This window comes from Triticum aestivum, chromosome 7A (genome assembly GCF_018294505.1).
Source record: "Triticum aestivum cultivar Chinese Spring chromosome 7A, IWGSC CS RefSeq v2.1, whole genome shotgun sequence".
Classification (NCBI taxonomy): Eukaryota; Viridiplantae; Streptophyta; class Magnoliopsida; order Poales; family Poaceae; genus Triticum; species Triticum aestivum.
In genome coordinates, this window is record NC_057812.1 from 718107644 (window position 1) to 718130115 (window position 22472).

The 22472-nt window shown below is 41.2% G+C and overlaps 1 protein-coding gene across 1 annotated transcript; it reads left to right on the forward strand.

Annotated features, from left to right (window-relative positions):
* Positions 1-4319: 4319 nt before the first annotated feature.
* LOC123147023 (uncharacterized) lies at positions 4320-6745 on the forward strand. Its single transcript, XM_044566278.1, has 5 exons — positions 4320-4505; positions 4636-5445; positions 5573-5728; positions 5831-6022; positions 6118-6745. The coding sequence occupies exons 2-5, from the start codon at positions 5245-5247 to the stop codon at positions 6538-6540; spliced, it is 972 nt and encodes a 323-aa protein (XP_044422213.1). The 5' UTR covers positions 4320-4505; positions 4636-5244; the 3' UTR covers positions 6541-6745.
* The last annotated feature ends 15727 nt before the right edge of the window (positions 6746-22472 follow it).

The following is a 22472-nucleotide window of genomic DNA, read 5'->3' on the forward strand; positions in this document are numbered from 1 at the left end:
CGACGGCTTTGCCGTAGGCATAGCCCTGCCACGTGGCCTTGCATGATTCGTCCCCGTTTTTGACGGCGCCGTCCGTTGCCGTCAGACGAAAAAGACTGCCGACGGCTATACTATGCCGACGGCTGACGCCAGGCCGTCGGCATAGGCCCATATGCCGACGGCTTTACTATGCCGACGGTCTGACAAGACTACGCTGACGGTATCTACGCCGACGGGTCTATGCCGACGGCAGCCGTAGGCATAGACCTATGCCGACGGCTTGGGGGCCTATGCCGACGGCCCTTGGCCGTAGGCATAGACCGCGAGTCCGGTAGTGAGGTGTTCTTATGTAAATAGCGGATAGTGGGGTTTAGAGATATTATGTCGTTTACAGACCTGGAGGCAGGACCAACATCCCGATTTGAGATCACCGACGGCGTTCCGGTTGTACTGAACTCGTCTGTGATCTCGATCGGGCAGCTTGTTCATGGACGCCCTGGATCTCGAAGAGCCCACTGCAATGTCCAGAGGGACATGCCACCGTCAAACAAATACGACATCGTGGTTTCAGACACGATAGTTTGCCATGGCTCTGGTCTCCAGACCACCGGATCGACCTGCTCCTGCTAGTGGACAAGTAAGCCGCTGAACGCGAGTACGGGACGCAACGCAAGAGTTGAGGAGGGCGGCGAGGGTTAGAAAATCAGGAGTTGCGAGCCCGGCCCAACTCTTTTCTGCTTTCGGCCTTTCGGCCTTTCGAGGCGTGACGCGGTAAGAATAAACGACCGGGTAAGTTTTGGGGGATTTTGCGTTGCCGTTTTTCTCTCGCGCAAAAAAATAGTCGAACGTCTACGCTCAAAAAAATAAATAGTCGAACGTCCCCGTGCCCAGATCGAAACCACCTAGCATGTCCACCACCTCCGTGCGCCGCCCCTGCCTGCTCGCCCTCGCCGTCGTCCTCGCCATCCTCCTCTGCTTTCCGCCGGAAACGGCGCAGTATGCGTATGGTCCTCTCCTCAACTTTCCACCGCTAATGGCGCAAGTTTCGTATGATCCTCCGTGGTCCGACGAGTTCTGGACCAACGAGGTCGTCCTCGGCGAGGAGGCCAACGTGGCCGCCAGACGCGCGGCTACGCGTACGGCTGCGCCAGGCTATTGTTGAAATTTTGCTAGTAGGTCTTTGACCCAAATCCCAATTAAAATTCTAAAATTCTCTTCGCTCATTCATACACACATGTGAGTAGAGTGAGTGAGACTAGAATTTAGTCTCATCACGGAAGTTGAGAGAGATTTGCACCTTTTTAAAAGGTGAGTTCTTCTACCATTTGTATGAGCATGAGAAGAGGAGACCTACACGCGCGCTCATATGCTCCATGTCGTTCAAAATATTTTTGAAGTCTCGGTTCTAAGCTGTAAAGCATGGTGTGCACTAAACTATCAAGTAGTCCTCATACCGAGCTTGTCTGCATCTGCTCCTGTAATAGTTCTGTCACCTAGCAGTGCATCACGAACATAATTCTTTTGTGCAGCAATGAGGATCCTCCTCCTCGTCCGCCGCGCCGCGCCGCGGGATTAAGCCGAGGATAGAGCTATGCATGTTGTCTATATTTTTGCCGCTCGAGAAAAATTAATAAGTCATTAATAAATAATTAACGGACACGTTAATTACTGAACCATTTCCGATTCTTTTGGATCGTGATGACTCACACGTGGGATTTACTCAGACGACCTACCCGACCCGCATTATATAGTCAGGCAGACGTCTATCCTAGCCGCCGCCGTTTCGTATGGATTCACACCACTGTTCCAGATAATTGCACCACCAAGCAAGTCTTCTCCATCCCTTCTTTCGGCGTGCACCAAGAGAAGGGACAGCAGGCCTCCGGAACCCCGCCTCTTGTGATCCTGTACGGGAGAGGGGCGATCAGGTTTTTGGGGAGCGCGACTGCTGGCAGCGACGACTTCGCCAACGACGACTTCTTCCCCGACCTCGGCAATCTCATCCTCGACGACATGGGCAACAACGTCAACGCCGGCGGTGCTGCTCCCGCTGCACCGTATGTGATTCTATCTTTCCTGTTCAAGATTGTGGTAGAATTCATGTTTCTAGTATGTGTCCTAGATGTGATTTGTTCATCTAATATGCTAGTTCGCACGATTAGTTTAATCTCTGCTATTGTAGTCATGATTTATCTTTTGTTTATTCGGATTAAATCTCATAGTAATTTGCTCATATTTCCAACAATCAAAAAAACTGAGTTGCAACACGTTCGACCATTTATCGCCCTTTATGACCGAGAAAACTCTAGAAGATGCAAAAATTGTAAAATACCAACTTGGCATGGCGCCTTGAGATAGTCATACAAGTAAATAAAAAAATTGGGGTCATTTGACTAATGCAAACATGGTGCTTTTAAACGGAGCCTTCTGGCCTACCCAGGATTGAACATAGTGTTTTTTTTAACATTCTTGAAATGGTCCTAACTTTTGCAAGCTGGTGGGGATGCCCATGGTAGGCATCCATTTCAGGTTTGAGAAAAATATATTTAAAATCATAATCTAAACAGGTATTTAAAATTGGTATTTTGTTTTTTTCTAACATAAGTAATAAATATGAATAGATAAAATTGAAAATTATAAATGTTTTTTTAAGCATTTAATAAATATTTTAAAGACAAACGTATTTAAAATCATTATTTGAAAATTTTACATAAAACTTGTATTTTGGTACTACAAAAATAAAAATGATAACCAAAAAATAGAAAACAAAACAAAACGCTTAGGCCTTGGCCCAACTAGGCGACGACATTGCTCCCATCGGGTGCATGTTGGGCTGGTCGAAGAGCTCGTGGATTTAAATAAAGTTCATCAAATTTTACAAATATATTCATGCATTTAAAAGTATTCTCAAAATTTTGAGTTTTTATTAAAAAGAATTACAAAAAAGTGTTCCCCTTTTTGTGAACATTTGGCTTCCCAGTCATTTTTTTCATGGTTTGGGAACCTTCTCGCAGATCGTGAACTGCGTTTTCTCTTCTTTTTTCAATTTTTTATTTTTATATTCTCTCCTGTTTTTTGTCTGTTTTTTTTCCTTTTTGTCTTCTTTCACTTTTTCTTTTTATTGTTTCTACCTCTCCTAAATTCAGAATTTTCAGAATTCAAAATTTGTTCATATTTTTTTTATTTTTTGTGGAATTCAAAATTTGTTACTGTTTTTAAAAAATGTTTGTGTTGAAAATTTTGTTCGCTCTTTTTGAAAAAATGTTCGAGTTTTAATATTCTGAGAAAGTTTAAAATACATGATTTTTTTAAAGTTTACGTACATTTGTTAAAATATTAATATTTTATTTTATGAAGAAAAGTAAAAATAAAACCCCGAGCGAAAACCATGCATAAAAATCGAAAGAAAAAACCAAAGAATCAAGGTGCTATGTTTTTTTCTTATCACTATTTGTTGTGCAGATTCGTTATCTCAGATGGTTTTGCCGTTTTTCCTAGTGCATTAGGACTGGAGTTCGAATCCCAGTTCTGACATTCATTTTTTTATTTTTAATTAAAACTTAAAAAATATACTAAACGGGCCTAGCCCATGAGGAGGCGTATGCGCACCGGGAATCGTATGCACCTGTGGCTTATACTTTCTACATACGGAAGTGGGTATAATTTGCAAAATATACATACTACCCTTTATACATTTTGTAAAGGGGTATACTGAAGCAGGACTCATGCACTTGAATGTATAGTCGACCTACAAATTAATCTACATCCAGCAGCTTATTGTATAGTCAGTCTGCTATGTTTTTCTAAGAAGACTATAGGTGATGTGGCACTAGTATATAGCCAATAGCGGCGAAAATACCTAATGGAGGCCGAGCCTCAGGTAGGCCGGAATCTCGTCCGTCCATATCCTATTGGGATGCGAGCCTTTCCTGTATTCACGCTCGCTGTCGGCCGTAGAGCCTTTCCAGCCCGCGTATTGCGCAGCACTAGGGTGAGAATCTAGCAAGTGTTGAATGTCTACAGCAGTGTTCCCTGGCACACATCTAGTCGCCTCACATGTACTGAGAAAAGTAACTTTTGCTAGTCGTATGCCCAGCCCTATCGTCACGAAAAGGCATGTTCGATTAGCTCGATAACAGTCTGAACTTGTTCCATTAGCTAATGGTTGACATGACCAACTGATTTTGTTTTGACTAAATGTTCCATACGTAGGAGATATACATGCGTGGCCTGTCCATTTTTATTATAACCAAATTGCTGATTATTGAATCTCGACCCATCCTGATTATTGAAAGAGGCATGGTGCTGTCTTGTCAACTATCCTCTGCTCTCATCCCAACCACGACCTGCCCTCCCAGTTACCACACCACACCAAACTCCATTGAACCAGCTCGTCTTCTTCCTCTGCTCATCTTATCTCCTCCCCCGGAGCAGCTGCTTGGATCTCCATTTCTTCGATCTCCTTCGGATTCGTGCCATCTATGCTACTAGTTGGCCCGGGCAGCAGATCAACCTCCGCAAACAAGGTATTCATACTAGCTCTTTGTGTCAAAGCAATGTTTTGGTTAGCACAGTCTTAGTTCGTCCAGTTTCCATTTGTTCGCGGATGCCACTACTATGGAATCTCACCCCCCCCATTGTCTCTAAACATCGTAGGTCATTTAGCCCTGGCAAAATGGACCAGATAGCAAGCAATGATGAAGTTCCATCCGTACTGGACAAAGAAAATCTCAGCGATTATTCTCCTGATGAACTTGGCAGTGATGTGGACTGTTCTGGTGGATCAAGTGGCCCTCCCGGCAGTCCTGCGATTACATCCAGGCTATCTCTGTTGAAATTAGGTTCGGTAATAGCTAAGTTTTCTGATTTCAAGAAAAAGCTCGTAAGGGAAATTGGTTTTGATGGATTGTTCCTGATAAAATCATGGCAAAAGTTAAATCTGAAGTACAGTTCTTACCCTAATGGATAGAGTTGATGTGGATAGTAGCACAATCAACTTGGAGGGCCAAGGCATGATTGAGTTGTCTGACCAAGAAGTACACCATGTTTTTGCCATCCCTTGCAGTGAGAAAACAATAAGATCAGAAGGCATTGAACAGTCAGAAGCGTGTATTGAGTATTCAAGATTTGCAGCTAGCTTTGGTGACAAAGGTACACACAGCCTCAAGGCAGCAGAGGCACATCTGATGCGCGACATCTCCGCTGAATCTAGGAAGATAGAACTTGAGTGTTTCAAGATTGCTTTTGTCATTTTCGCCGTAGGTCATGTGCTCGCACCGTCAGCCAAGCATGACTACATTACAATTGATTTCTGGGGAGCAATTAATGATGTATCTAAAAATCAGAGAATGGAACTGGTGCAGTTACCTTTTGAAGCACCTCTTCCAAGCTGTTAGGAAGTTTAAGACAGATGTCATAAAGCGCAACCCCACCATCCACATTGTTGGATGCCACTTGGTCCTGCAGGTAGGGAGGACTTCCTACATGCGAATTATCTTAATTTATTTCCTTTTTCATCAAGCAGTTCGCATGTTCTGGCTATAACCCAACAATCAGCTAACCTTTTCCCTCTGAATGTACACCATATATACAGGTTTTTGTATTAGATAGCCTTGATCTGGATTTGTTGAGCAAATTAAGGGGGATGTTCCTGCGAATGGCACTTTTTGATTATGATTCAATGAAGAAAATGATTGAGTCCATTTCTGTTAACATGGGAGCTGGGGAAATATCATTCCACGGCGCATCGGTATGCATGATATTCTAGATGTTCTTGTTCCATGGAGAAATATGATTCCACATATGTTCATTTCTTATAGTGTACTAACAAATATCCATCAATTTATTTCAGGTCCGACAGAATCTTAATATCAGCAAGGAAATTGTATGTGCCACCAACATTGATTTGAACCCAAACAAGTCAAGGGCATCACCCAACACAAAACGAGTGCAGATTCCATCAACGGTTATCCCCCGAAATAATTATGGCAAGTCTGGTCCACTTGAATTTTCGAAACATCTGCGTACCAAGTACCCGTCCGTTGTGAGTATTTTACACTTAGGCGAGCAAACAAATTTAATTTCCTGACCTCACTTGCACATCTTACCATCTAAGCAAATTATTTGTCTTGTTCACAGTCGGGCGAGAAGCTTGGTATACTTTTGAGAGAGCACAATGCGCGTGGGCTGGCTAGAATATCAGAGATGAGGGAATCTTTCCAGAACTCGATGTTTAGTTTCGCAGATAAAATAGTTATCTGCATAGCTGAAAATTGTATGTGTTGCAAGGCTAATGGTCGAAAACAATGCATTCTGAAGAGCGAGCTTCCGACCAATGGTAACATTAACAATGTGCCAACCGGAGAAGAAGAACTGTTTGTCACGCCAATTGCGAACAAGATAGTATCAAGGTTCTCTGCGCCTGTCGATAATGAAGGTCATCATTTAGTTTCAGGCAACTATATTAGTACTACTATGCATGTATCATCATCAACAGACTACAACATATCTAGACATAATCCATCGAAATTCATGCATTACGGGTACCTCATCAGCAAATAGCTCAATTGACCGTAAAAGGTCTGTCGCACCCAACCCAAGCAATGAGCAAGACTCATCAAAGAAACTATGTGTTCGACAGGACACACCTTGATACGTCTCCAACGTATCTATAATTTTTGATTGCTCCATGCAATATTATCTACTGTTTTGGACATTATTGGGCTTTATTATCCACTTTTATATTATTTTTAGGACTAACCTATTAACCGGAGGCCCAGCTCAGAATTGCTGTTTTTTTGCTTGTTTTAGGGTTTCGAAGAAAAGGAATATCAAACAGAGTCCAAACAGAATGAAACCTTCGGGAACGTGATTTTCTCACTGAATACAACTCAGGAGACTTGGACCCTACGTCAAGCCAATCAACAGGAGGCCACGAGGTAGGGGGGCACGCCTGCCCCCCTAGGCGCGCCCTCCACCCTCGTGGGCCCCCTGTTGCTCCACCGACGTACTTCTTCCTCCTATATATACCCACGTACCCTCAAACGATCAGACACGGTAATTCCATCGCCGTAACTTTATGTATCCACGAGATCCCATCTTGGGGCCTGTTCCGGAGCTCTGCCGGAGGGGGCATCGATCACGGAGGGCTTTTACATCAACACCATAGCCTCTCCGATGAAGTGTGAGTAGTTTACTTCAGACCTACGGGTCCATAGTTAGTAGCTAGATGGCTTCTTCTCTCCTTTTGGATCTCAATACAATGTTCTCCCCCTCTCTTGTGGAGATCTATTCAGTGTAATCTTCTTTTTGCGGTGTGTTTGTTGAGACCGATGAATTGTGGGTTTATGATCAAGTCTATCTATGAATAATATTTAATCTTCTCTGAATTCTTTTATGTATGATTGGTTATCTTTGCAAGTCTCTTCGAATTATCAGTTTGGTTTGGCCTACTAGATTGATCTTTCTTGCAATGGGAGAAGTGCTTAGCTTTGGGTTCAATCTGGCGGTGTCCTTTCCCGGTGACAGTAAGGGAAGAAAGGCACGTATTGTATTGTTGCCATCGAGGATAACAAGATGGGGTTTTCTTCATATTGCATGAGTCTATCCCTCTACATCATGTCATCTTGCTTAAGGCGTTACTCTGTGTTCATTAACTTAATACTCTAGATGCATGCTGGATAGCGGTCGATGAGTGGAGTAATAGTAGTAGATGCAGGCAGGAGTCGGTCTACTTGTCTCGGACGTGATGCCTATATACATGATCATACCTAGATATTCTCATAACTATGCTCAATTCTGTCAATTGCTCAACAGTAATTTGTTCACCCACCGTAGAATACTTATGCTCTCGAGAGAAGCCACTAGTGAAACCTATGGCCCCCTGGTCTATCTTTATCATATCAATCTCCTACTACTTAGTTATTTACTTTGCTATTTATTTTGCCTTTATTTTACTTTGCATCTTTATCATAAAAATACCAAAAATATTATCTTTATCATATCTATCAGATCTCACTCTCGTAAGTGGCCCTATAGAGATTGACAACCCCTATTTGCGTTGGTTGCGAGGATTTATTTGTCTTGTGCAGGTACGAGGGACTTGCGCGTAGCCTCCTACTGGATTGATACCTTGGTTCTCAAAAACTGAGGGAAATACTTACGCTACTTTGCTGCATCATCCCTTCCTCTTCGGGGAAAACCAACGCAGTGCTAAAAGAGGTAGCAAGAAGGATTTCTGGTGACGTTGCCAGGGAGGTCTATGCAAAAGTCAACATACCAAGTACCCATCACATACCCTTATCTCCCGCATTACATTATTTGCCATTTGCCTCTCGTTTTCCTCTCCCCCCAATTCACCCTTGCTGTTTTATTAGCCATCTCCCTCTCTATCCTCCCTCTCTTTCTCTATTTGTCCTTTTTGTCCACTTGCTTTTTGTTTGCTTGTGTGTTAGTTTGCTTGTTTGTCGCGATGGCTCAAGATAATACTAAATTGTGTGACTTTGCCAATACCAACAACAATGATTTTATTAGCACTCCGATTGCTCCTCTTACCGATGTTGAATCTTGTGAAATTAATACTTCTTTGCTGAATCTTGTTATGAAAGATCCGTTCTCCGGCCTTCCTAGTGAAGATGCCGCTACCCATCTAAATAGCTTCGTTGATTTGTGTGACATGCCAAAGAAGAAAGATGTGGATAATGATATTGTTAAATTGAAGCTATTTCCTTTTTCGCTTAGAGATCGTGCTAAAGCTTCGTTTTCGTCTTTGCCTAAAAATAGTATTGATTCATGGAACAAGTGCAAAGATGCTTTTATCTCTAAGTATTTTCCTCCCGCTAAAATCATCTATCATAGAAACGATATTATGAACTTTAAGCAAATTGATCATGAACATGTTGCACAAGCTTGGGAGAGAATGAAATTAATGATACGTAATTGCCCTACTCATAATTTAAATTTGTGGATGATTATACAAAAATTTTATGCCGGATTGAATTTTGCTTCTAGAAATCTTTTAGATTCGGCCGCGGGAGGCACTTTTATGAAAATCACTTTAGGAGAAGCTACTAAACTCCTAGATAATATTATGGTTAATTATTCTCAATGGCATACTGAAAGATCTACTAATAAAAAGGTGCATGCGATAGAAGAAATTAATGTTTTGAGTGGAAAGATGGATGAACTTATGAAATTATTTGCTAATAAGAGTGTTTTTTCTGATCCTAATGATATGCCCTTGCCTACTTTGATTGAAAATAATAGTGAATCTATGGATGTGAATTTTGTTGGTAGGAACAATTTTGGTAACAACGCGTATAGAGGAAATTTCAATCCTAGGCCTTATCCTAGTAATCCCTCTAATAATTATGGTAATTCCTACAACAATTCTGATGGAAATTATAATAAGATGCCCTCTGATTTTGATTCTAATATTGAAGAATTTATTACTTCGCAAAAGAATTTTAATGCTATGATTGAAAATTTTTTCTTAAGATTGATGATTTGGTTAGGAACGTTGATAGAATTGCTATTGATGTTGATTCTTTGAAACATAGATCTATTTCACCTAAGCATGATATCAATGAGTCTCTCAAAGCCATGAGAATTTTCATTGACGAGTGCAAAGAAAGAACCGCTAGGATGCGTGCTAAGAAAGATATCTTTATAAAAGCGTGTTCTTCTAGTTCCTATGAAAATAATGATGAAGATCTAAAAGTTATTGATGTGTCCCCTATTAAATCTTTGTTTTGCAATATGAATCTTGATAATGATAGGACTGAATATGATCCACCTTTACCTAGAAGGCGTTCGAAGAATTCTGAATCTTTTGATCTTGATGCTAAATTTGATAAAAGTGGGATTGAAGAAATTAAATCCCTAGATGTTGCTAAACCCACTATTATGGATTTCAAGGAATTTAACTATGAAAATTGCTCTTTGATTGATTGTTATTTCCTTGTTGCAATCCGTGCTAAATTCTCCTCATGCTTATAGTCAAAATAAAGTGTTTACTAAACATATCATTGATGCCTTGATGCAATCTTATGAAGAAAAACTTGAATTGGAAGTTTCTATCCCTAGAAAACTTTATAATGAGTGGGAACCAACTATTAAAATTAAAATTAAAGATCATCAATGCTATGGTTTATGTGATTTGGGTGCTAGTGTTACCACGATTCCAAAGACTTTGTGTGATTTGTTAGGTTTCCGTGATTTTGATGATTGCTCTCTAAACTTGCACCTTGCGGATTCCACTATTAAGAAACCTATGGGAAGAATTAATGATGTTCTTATTGTTGCAAATAGGAATTATGTGCCTGTAGATTTTATTGTTCTTGACATAGATTGCAATCCTTCATGTCCTATTATCCTTGGTAGACCTTCCCTTAGAACGATTGGTGCAATTATTGATATGAAGGAAGGAAATATTAGATTCCAATTTCCGTTAAGGAGAGGCATGGAACACTTTCCTAGAAAGAAAATTAAATTACCTTATGAATATATTATGAGATCCACTTATGGATTGCCTACCAAAGGTGGCAATACCGAGATCTATTCTTGCTTGTTATGCCTAGCTAGGGGCGTTAAATGATAGCGCTTGTTGGGAGGCAACCCAATTTTATTTTGATTCCTTGATTTTTTCCCCTGTTTAGTAATAAATAAATTATTTAGCCTATGTTTTGTTGTGTTTTTTTGTGTTTAATTAGTGTTTGTGCCAAGTAGAACCGTTGGGAAGACTTGGGGAAAGTCTTGTTGAACTTGCTGTAAAAAACAGAAACTTTAGCTCTCACGAGAACTGCTGTCATTTTTATTTGGAAAGTGCTATTTAGTTAATTATTTTTGCAGATGATTAATAGATAAATTCCTCACGTCCAGAAAGTTATTTTAGAATTTTTGGGGTTCCAGATCTTGCGCTAGCTACAGATTACTACAGACTGTTCTGTTTTTGACAGATTCTGTTTTGCGTGTGTTGTTTGCTTATTTTGATGAATCTATGGCTAGTAAAATAGTTTATGAACCATAGAGAAGTTGGAATACAGTATTTATAACACCCATATAAATAAAGAATGAGTTCATTACAGTACCTTGAAGTGGTCTTTTGTTTTCTTTCGCTAACGGAGCTCACGAGATTTTCTACTTTAAGTTTGTGTTGTGAAGTTTTCAAGTTTTGGGTAAAGATTTGATGGATTATGGAACAAGGAGTGGCAAGAGCCTAAGCTTGGGGATGCCCATGGCACCCCCAAGATAATCTAAGGACACCTAAAAGCCAAAGCTTGGGGATGCCCTGGAAGGCGTCCCCTCTTTCGTCTACTTCTATCGGTAACTTTATTTGGAGCTATATTTTTATTTACCACATGATATGTGTTTTGCTTGGAGCGTCTTGTATGATTTGAGTCTTTGCTTATTAGTTTACCACAATCATCCTTCCTGTGCACACCTTTTGAGAGAGCCATACATGATTTTGAATTTGTTAGAATACTCTATGTGCTTCGCTTATATCTTTTGAGTTATATAATTTTGCTCTAGTGCTTCACTTATATCTTTTAGAGCACGATGGTGGATTTGTTTTATAGAAACTATTGATCTCTCATTCTTCACTTAGATTATTTTGAGAGTCTTAAATAGCATGGTAATTTTCTTAAAATCCTAATATGCTTGGTATGCAAGATTAATAATAAAAATTCTCTTATGAGTGTGTTGAATACTATGATAAGTTTGATACTTGATAATTGTTTTGAGACATGGAGATGGTGATATTAAAGTCATGCTAGTTGAGTAGTTGTGAATTTGAGAAATACTTGTGTTGAAGCTTGTGATTCCTGTAGCATGCACGTATGGTGAACCGTTATGTGATGAAGTCGGAGCATGATTTATTTATTGATTGTCTTCCTTATGAGTGGCGGTCGGGGACGAGCGATGGTCTTTTCCTACCAATCTATCCCCCTAGGAGCATGCGCGTAATACTTTTCTATGATATCTTGTAGATTTTTGCAATAAGTATATGAGTTCTTTATGACTAATGTTCAGTCCATGGATTATACGCACTCTCACCCTTCCACCTTCGCTAGCCTCTCTAATAGCGCGCACCTTTCGCCGGTATTGAAGGAAATATGCCCTAGAGGCAATAATAAAGTTATTATTTATTTCCTTATATCATGATAAATATTTATTATTCGTGCTAGAATTGTATTAACCGGAAACATAATACATGTGTGAATACATAGACAAACAGAGTGTCACTAGTATGCCTCTACTTGACTAGCTCGTTGATCAAAGATGGTTAAGTTTCCTAGCCATTGACATGGGTTTTCATTTGATTAACGGGATCACATCATTAGGAGATGATGTGATTGACATGACCCCATTCCGTTAGCTTAGCACACGATCGTTTAGTATGTTGCTATTGCTTTCTTCATGACTTATACATGTTCCTATGACTATGAGATTATGCAACTCCCGTTTACCGGAGGAACACTTTGTGTGCTACCAAACGTCACAACGTAACTGGGTGATTATAAAGTTGCTCTACAGGTGTCTCCGAAGGTACTTGTTGGGTTGGCGTATTTCGAGATTAGGATTTGTCACTCCGATTGTCGGAGAGGTATCTCTGGGCCCTCTCGGTAATGCACATCACTTAAGCCTTGCAAGCATTGAAACTAATGAGTTAGTTGCGGGATGATGTATTACGGAATGAGTAAAGAGACTTGCCGGTAACGAGATTGAACTAGGTATTGAGATATCGACGACCAAATCTCGGGCAAGTAACATACCGATGACAAAGGGAACAACGTATGTTGTTATGCGGTCTGACCGATAAAGATCTTCATAGATTATGTAGGAGCCAATATGAGCATCCAGGTTCCGCTATTGGTTATTGACCGGAGACATGTATTGGTCATGTCTACATAGTTCTCGAATCCGTAGGGTCCACACGCTTAATGTTACGATGACAATTATATTATGAGTTTATATGTTTTGATGTACCGAAGGAGTCTCGAAATGGTCGAGACATGAAGATTGATATATTGGAAGCCTATGTTTGGATATCGGAAGTGTTCCGGGTAAAATCGTGATTTTACCGGAGTATCGGGAGGTTACCGGAACCCCCCGGGAATCAAATGGGCCTTAGTGGGCCTAGGTAGAAGAGAGGAGAGGAGGCAAGGGCTGGCCGCGCGCCCCTCCCCCCTAGTCCGAATAGGACAAGGAGAGGGGGGCGGCGCCCCCCTTCCTTCCGACGAGGAGTCTCGAAATGCGTTGATGTTATATGCACGAGTAGAACACAAGTGAGTTGTGGGTGATATAAGTCATACTGCTTACCAGCATGTCATACTTTGGTTCAGCGGTATTGTTGGATGAAGCGGCCCGGACCGACATTACGCGTACGCTTACGCGAGACTGGTTCTACCGACGTGCTTTGCACATAGGTGGCTGGCGGGTGTCAGTTTCTCCAACTTTAGTTGAACCGAGTGTGGCTACGCCCGGTCCTTGCGAAGGTTAAAACAACACCAACTTGACAAACTATCGTTGTGGTTTTGATGCGTAGGTAAGAACGGTTCTTGCTAAGCCCGTAGAAGCCACGTAAAACTTGCAACAACAAAGTAGAGGACGTCTAACTTGTTTTTGCAGGGCATGTTGTGATGTGATATGGTCAAGACATGATGCTAAATTTTATTGTATGAGATGATCATGTTTTGTAACTGAGTTTTCGACAACTGGCAGGAGCCATATGGTTGTCGCTTTATTGTATGCAATGCAATCGCCCTGTAATGCTTTACTTTATCACTAAGCGGTAGTGATAGTCGTGGAAGCATAAGATTGGCGAGACGACAACGATGCTACGATGGAGATCAAGGTGTCGCGCCGGTGACGATATTGATTATGACGATGCTTCGGAGATGGAGATCACAAGCACAAGATGATGATGGCCATATCATATCACTTATATTGATTGCATGTGATGTTTATCTTTTATGCATCTTATCTTGCTTTGATTGACGGTAGCATTATAAGATGATCTCTCACTAAATTTCAAGATAAAAGTGTTCTCCCTGAGTATGCACCATTGCCAAAGTTCGTCGTGCCCAGACACCACGTGATGATCGGGTGTGATAAGCTCTAAGTCCATCTACAACGGGTGCAAGCCAGTTTTGCACACGCAGAATACTTAGGTTAAACTTGACGAGCCTAGCATATGCAGATATGGCCTCGGAACACTGAGACCGAAAGGTCGAGCGTGAATCATATAGTAGATATGATGAACATAGTAATGTTCACCATTGAAAGCTACTCCATTTCACGTGATGATCGGTTATGGTTTAGTTGATTTGGATCACGTGATCACTTAGAGGATTAGAGGGATGTCTTTCTAAGTGGGAGTTCCTAAGTAATATGATTAATTGAACTTAAATTTATCATGAACTTAGTACATGATAGTATCTTGCATGTCTATGTTTGATTGTAGATAGATGGCCCGTGCTGTTGTTCCGTTGAATTTTAATGCGTTCCTTGAGAAAGCAAAGTTGAAAGATGATGGTAGAAATTACACGGACTGGGTCCGTAACTTGAGGATTATCCTAATTGCTGCACAGAAGAATTACGTCCTGGAAGCACCGCTGGGTGCCAGGCCTACTGCTGATGCGACTGATGACGCTAAGAACGTCTGGCAGAGCAAAGCTGATGACTACTCGATAGTTCAATGTGCCATGCTTTACGGCTTAGAACCGGGACTTCAACGACGTTTTGAACGTCATGGAGCATATGAGATGTTCCAGGAGTTGAAGTTAATATTCCAGAAGAGTGCCCAGATTGAGAGATATGAAGTCTCCAATAAGTTCTATAGCTGCAAGATGGAGGAGAATAGTTCTGTTAGTGAGCATATACTCAAGATGTCTGGCTCTTGTAATCACTTGATTCAACTGGGAGTTAATCTTCCGGATGATAGCGTCATTGACAGAATTCTCCAATCACTTCCACCTAGCTACAAGAGCTTCATGATGAACTATAATATGCAAGGGATGGATAAGACAATTCCCGAGCTCTTCGCAATGCTAAAGGCTGCGGAGGTAGAAATCAAAAAGGAGCATCAAGTGTTGATAGTCAACAAGACCACTAGTTTCAAGAAAAAGGGCAAAGGGAAGAAGAAGGGGAACTTCAAGAAGAACAACAAGCAAGTTGCTGCTCAGGAGAAGAAACCCAAGTCTAGACCTAAGCCTGAAACTGAGTGCTTCTACTGCAAGCAGACTGGTCACTGGAAGCGGAACTGCCCCAAGTATTTGGCGGATAAGAAGGATGGCAAGGTGAACAAAGGTATATGTGATATACATGTTATTGATGTCTACCTTACTAGAGCTCGCAGTAGCACCTGGGTATTTGATACTGGTTCTATTGCTAATATTTGCAACTCGAAACAGGGACTATGGATTAAGCGAACACTGGCAAAGGACGAGGTGTCGATGCGCGTGGGAAACGGTTCCAAAGTCGATGTGATCGCGGTTGGCACGCTACCTCTACATCTACCTTCGGGATTAGTATTAGACCTTAATAATTGTTATTTGGTGCCAGCGTTGAGCATGAACATTATATCTGGATCTTGTTTGATGCGAGACGGTTATTCATTTAAATCAGAGAATAATGGTTGTTCTATTTATATGAGTAATATCTTTTATGGCCATGCACCCTTGAAGAGTGGTCTATTTTTGATGAATCTCGATAGTAGTGATACACATATTCATAATGTTGAAGCCAAAAGATGCAGAGTTGATAATGATAGTGCAACTTATTCGTGGCACTGCCGTTTAGGTCATATCGGTATAAAGCACATGAAGAAACTCCATACTGATGGACTTTTGGAACCACTTGATTATGAATCACTTGGTACTTGCGAACCGTGCCTCATGGGCAAGATGACTAAAATGTCGTTCTCCGGTACTATGGAGAGAGCAACAGATTTGTTGGAAATCATACATACAGATGTATGTGGTCCAATGAATGTTGAGGCTCGTGGCGGATATTGTTATTTTCTCACCTTCACAGATGATTTAAGAAGATATGGGTATATCTACTTGATGAAGCATAAGTCTGAAACATTTGAAAAGTTCACAGAATTTCAGAGTGAAGTTGAAAACCATCATAACAGGAAAAAAAAGTTTCTACGATCTGATTGTGGAGGAGAATATTTGAGTTACGAGTTTGGTCTACATTTGAAACAATGTGGAATAGTTTCGCAACTCACGCCACCCGGAACACCACAGCGTAATGGTGTGTCCGAACATCATAATCGTACTTTACTAGATATGGTGCGATCTATGATGTCTCTTACAGATTTACCGCTATCGTTTTGGGGTTATGCTTTAGAGACGGCCGCATTCACGTTAAATAGGGCACCATCGAAATCCATCGAGACAACGCCTTATGAACTATGGTTTGGCAAGAAACCAAAGTTGTCATTTCTGAAAGTTTGGGGCTGCGATGCTTATGTGAAAAAGCTTCAACCTGATAAGCTTGAACCCAAATCAGAGAAATGTGTCTTCATAGTATACCCAAAGGAGACTGTTGGGTACACCTTCTATCATAGATCCGAAGGCAAGACATTCGTTGCCAAGAATGGATCCTTTCTAGAGAAGGAGTTTCTCTCAAAAGAAGTGAGTGGGAGGAAAGTAGAACTTGATGAGGTAACTGTACCTGCTCCCTTATTGGAAAGTAGTACATCACAGAAATCAGTTTCTGTGACACCTACACCAACTAGTGAGGAAGTTAATAATGATGATGATCATGAAACGTTAGATCAAGTTGCTATTGATCTTCGTAGATCAACCAGAGTAAGATCCGCACCAGAGTGGTACAGTAATCCTGTTCTGGAAGTCATGCTATTAGATCATGATGAACCTACGAACTATGAAGAAGCGATGGTGAGCCCAGATTTCGCAAAATGGCTTGAAGCCATGAAATCTGAGATGGGATCCATGTATGAGAACAAAGTGTGGACTTTGGTTGACTTTCCCATTGATCGGCAAGCAATTGAGAATAAATGGATCTTCAAGAACAAGACTGACGCTGATGGTAATGTTACTGTCTACAAAGCTCGACTTGTTACGAAAGGTTTTCGACAAGTTCAAGGGATTGACTACGATGAGACCTACTCACCCGTAGCGATGCTTAAGTCTGTCCGAATCATGTTAGCAATTGCCACGTTTTATGATTATGAAATATGGCAGATGGATGTTGAAAGCACAAGTGCTCCCTAGGTGGTTTTGATAATTGATGACAACATATCTCTTGTTGGACTAACATTTCTATCTAGCATGTTTCAGATAAGTTCAACAATGGAGTGGCATGGACTAAAGGTTGTGGGAACTCCTTCAAGATGCTAATGACAAAGGATTGGCTCAAGCTCAAAAGCTCAAGACTCTTCATTTTATATTTTAGTGATCCAAGATCACATTGAGAATTTAGGAAAAGCCAATACTATCAAGGAGGGATGAGGTGTTGCTTAATGAGCCTCTTGCTTCATGTGCTTAATGATATGCTCCAAAATCCTCAGCTACTTTCCCACTTCCACAAATGACCTAAACCCTAAGCCAAACTCGGTCATACCGATTCTTTCTATCCGGCGCCATCGAGTTTCACTTGTCATAAGCCACTGCCAAACCCTAGCAATTCGGTTCTACCGATAGGGATCTCGGTCTCACCGAGATGGGATTGCAAACTCTCTGTTTCCCTTTCGTAACTTTTCGGTCTCACCGAAAGAGCGGATCGGTCCCACCGAGATTGCAATGTAAATTCAGTGTTTCCTTTTTGTAACTTTTCGGTCTCACCGAAAGAGCAAATCGGTCCCACCGAGTTTGCATGACCAACTCTCTGGTTAGCTAATTATCAAAATCGGTCTCACCGAGTTTGTGTAATCGGTCTCACCGAGATTACGTTATGCCCAAACCCTAACCGTATCGGTCCTACCGAGTTGCATGTCAGTCCCACCGAAAATCTCTAACGGTCACTAGGTTTACCTTTTCGGTCCGACCGAGTTTGTTGATTCGGTCCCACTGAGATTGGAAAACTGTGTGTAACGGTTGGATTTTGTGTGGAGACTATATATACCCCTCCACCTCCTCTTCACTCGTGTAGAGAGCCATCAGAACACATACACAATTCCAACTCATATGTTCTGAGAGAGAACCACCTACTCATGTGTTAAGACCAAGATATTCCATTCCTACCATATGAATCTTGATATCTAGCCTTCCCTAAGTTGCTTTCCACTCAAATCTTCTTTCCACCAAATCCAAATCCTATGAGAGAGAGTTGAGTGTTGGGGAGACTATCATTTGAAGCACAAGAGCAAGGAGTTCATTACCTACACACCATTTGTTACTTCTTGGAGAGTGGTGTCTCCTAGATTGGCTAGGTGTCACTTGGGAGCCTCTGACAAGATTGTGGAGTTGAACCAAGGAGTTTGTAAGGGCAAGGAGATCACCTACTTCGTGAAGATCTACCGCTAGTGAGGCAAGTCCTTTGTGGGCGATGGGCATGGTGGGATAGACAAGGTTGCTTCTTCGTGGACCCTTTGTGGGTGGTTGCTTCTTCGTGGACCCTTTGTGGGTGGAGCCCTCCGTGGACTCACGCAACTGTTACCCTTCATGGGTGGAGCCCTCCATGGACTCGCGTAACCGTTACCCTTCGTGGGTTGAAGTCTCCATCAACGTGGATGTAGGATAGCACCACCTATCCGAACCACGGGAAAAACATCCGTGTCTCCAATTGTGTTTGAATTCTCCAAACCCTTCCCTTTACACTCTTGCAAGTTGCATGCTTTACATTCCGCTGCTCATATACTCTTTGCATGCTTGCTTGATATGTATTGTGTATGTTGAAATTGTGCCTAAACTCCACTTAAACCTAAAAAGCTTAAAAATTGCAACTTTAGCATTAAGTGTCTAATCACCCCCCTCTAGACACATCTACTTCTAGATCCTACAAGTGGTATTAGAGCTTTGGTCTCCATTGCCTTGGTTTAATCACCATTGGAGGAAGATGGATGTGTCTACATTAGGGAGTCTTAGACATAGAGTGCCTATTCTTGATGGAGAGTATTTTCATGAGTGGAAAAATGAGATGCTTGTAATCTTGAGTCAATATCATTTGAAAAAGTATATTGCTAGTCCTTGTGCACCTCACATTGATCCTTTGCATCCTACCCTAGATGAAGATATTGACATGATTCACAATCTTAGAACTATTGAGCTCATCATTAGAGGATTGCCCAAAAATTTGATTGCTAGTCTGCCTAATCTTAATTGTGCCTATACTATATGGAAATTTCTTGAGGAACGATTTCCCAATCATTCCTTGAAAACTTTGGATGAAATTCTCCATAAATCTATTGCCTTGAGTAAGATGAACTCTAGTGATCCTAGTTTTGGTAATTGTCTATTTGAACTTACCAATCTTAAGCATGCTAAAGGAGATGTTGGAATCATTAATGATATCATATTCGAAGCTATAAGAATTCATAAAAGTGACCACCTTGATGATCATTTATCTAATGAATTACCCTCTCTAAGAAATGATGAGTCACAAGATCATGATGAACATGGATACTATGATGATGATGATGATAGTGACTTCGATCTTGATGATGCAATGAGACATTTTGGTCTTATGGAAAATCTTCGGGGATATGAATCAGGAGGAAAGGAATGGGTTCTTGATAGTGGATGTACTGATCATATGACCGGAGATGAAGAGATGTTTCGTGAGCTTGCTGAAAATGACGGCCCTCGAAAATATGTCACCTTTGGTGATAATTCAAAGGGTAAAGTGGTTGGCCTTGGTAAGGTAGCCATCTCACATGATAGTTCCATTCAAAATGTCATGCTCGTTGAATCTCTTGGCTACAACTTACTTTCAGTATCTAGACTTGCTGATTTCGGTTTGAATATCCTATTTACTGAGGTAGATTGCCAAGTATTTCGTCGAGACAATCATAAAATGGTCTTTACCGGTATGCGTAGAGGTGATCTTTACATTGTCGATTTCTCTAAAAAGGCACAACCTAAAACTTGCTTTGTTGCTAAATCCTCAAAAGGTTGGTTGTGGCATAGATGACTAGGTCACGTTGGCATGAGAAACCTTGACAAGCTTATTAAAGGAAATCATATCCTTGGAGTTAACGATGTCATATTTGATAAGGATAGACTTTGCAGTGCTTGTCAAGCAGGTAAACGGGTTGGAGGAAGACATCCCGTGAAGAACATCATGACCACAAGGAAGCCACTCGAGCTACTTCACATGGATCTTTTTGGTCCCAACGCCTACAAGAGTCTCGGTGGAAATTCTTTTGGTCTAGTTATAGTTGATGATTTTTCAAGATTTACGTGGGTGTTCTTTCTTAATGACAAGTCGCAGGTCCAGAAGGTCTTCAGAAACTTCGCTAGGAAGGCCCAAAATCAGTTTGACGTGAAGATCAAGAAGGTTCGAAGTAACAACGGAACGGAGTTCAAGAACGCAAATGTGGACACCTTTCTTGACGAAGAAGGGATTTCACACGAGTTCTCGGATACGTACACACCTCAACAAAATGGAGTTGTTGAAAGGAAGAACCGGACGCTCATCGAAATGGCAAGAACGATGCTTGATGAATACAATACGCCGAAGCACTTTTGGGCAGAAGCGGTTGAGACAGCTTGTCACGCAACAAATCGCTTATATCTTCACAAGCTACTCGGCAAGACGGCATACGAGCTTCTCACCGGTAACAAACCCCAAGTTGGATACTTTCGAGTATTCGGCTCAAAGTGCTACATTCTTGATAAGCATCGTCGTTCAAAGTTTGCTCCTAAATCTCATGAAGGTTTTCTACTTGGTTATGGCTCAAACTCTCACACTTACCATGTCTACAACAATTTCACCCGAAAGGTTGAAGAGACGGTAGATGTGAAGTTTGATGAATCTAATGGCTCGCAAGTAGAGCAATTGCCAATTGATGTAGGAGACAAAGACCCTTCAGAAGCAATCCAAGACTTGTCCATTGGCAAAGTTCGTCCAACGGAGGTGAAGGGGAGTACTTCATCCATCCAAGTGGAAGCTTCTACTTCACGACAAGGTGAACCAAGAATCGACACGGAAGCATCCACGAGTGGGACACACCAAGATGAAGAAGACAAGGAAATGCATCAAGCCGAACATCAACAACCTCCTTCTCCACCACGACAAGAGAACGACGACGTCAACAATGAAGAAGGCCAAGAAGAAGAACAAGATGAAGAAGATGTTCAACGAAGACCCAAGCAAAAGCTCTCACGAGTTCGAGCAAGAATTACCAAAGATCATCCCGTCGAGCAAATCCTCAATGATATACAAACCGGGAGAATCACTCGCTCAAAAACTCGTTTAGCTAACTTTTGTGAAAACTATTCATTCATCTCTAGCATTGAACCTATGAAGGTTGAAGAAGCATTGGAAGATCCGGATTGGATAAACGCTATGCATGAAGAGCTACACAACTTTGAGAGAAACCAAGTTTGGACATTGGTTGAGAAGCCCGACAACAACCACAACATCATTGGTACCAAATGGGTGTTTCGCAACAAGCAAGATGAAGATGGACAAGTGGTTCGCAACAAAGCACGTCTCGTCGCCCAAGGGTACACACAAGTCGAAGGTATGGACTATGGTGAGACGTATGCTCCCGTTGCTAGACTTGAGTCCATTCGCATCTTACTTGCCTATGCTAATCACCATAATATCACCTTGTAGCAAATGGACATCAAAAGTGCTTTTCTAAATGGTGAAATAGAGGAGGAAGTTTATGTCAAACAACCTCCCGGCTTTATCAATCCTAAGAAACCAAATCATGTTTACAAACTTCACAAAGCTCTTTATGGTCTTAAACAAGCTCCTAGAGCATGGTATAAATGCTTGACCAAGTTCCTTACTACAAGTGGTTTTGAGATTGGCAAAATTGATTCTACTCTTTTTACTAAAAGGGTTAATGGAGAACTATTTGTATGCCAAATTTATGTCGATGATATCATATTTGGTTCAACTAAGCCTCTCTTTAATGAAAAGTTTGGAAAGCTAATGTCAGAGAAGTTTGAGATGTCTATGATGAGTGAACTCAAATTCTTTCTCGGTTTGCAAATCAAGCAAACTAAGGAAGGTACATTTGTCTCTCAAACAAAGTACACCAAGAACTTATTCAAGAAGTTCAATATGCAAGAATGCAAAGGTATGTCTACACCCATGCCTACTAGTGGACATAATGATTTAACCAAAGATGGTGAACCGGTTGATCAAAAGGTTTATCGCTCTATGATTGGTTCATTGTTATACCTATGTGCTTCACGTACCGATATTATTCTAAGTGTGTGCATGTGTGCACGATATCAAGCTGCTCCTAAAGAATGTCATCTTAAGGCTGTGAAAAGGATAGTGAGATATTTAATCCATACACCAAATTTTGGCATTTGGTATCCTAAGAGGTCTTCTTTTGATCT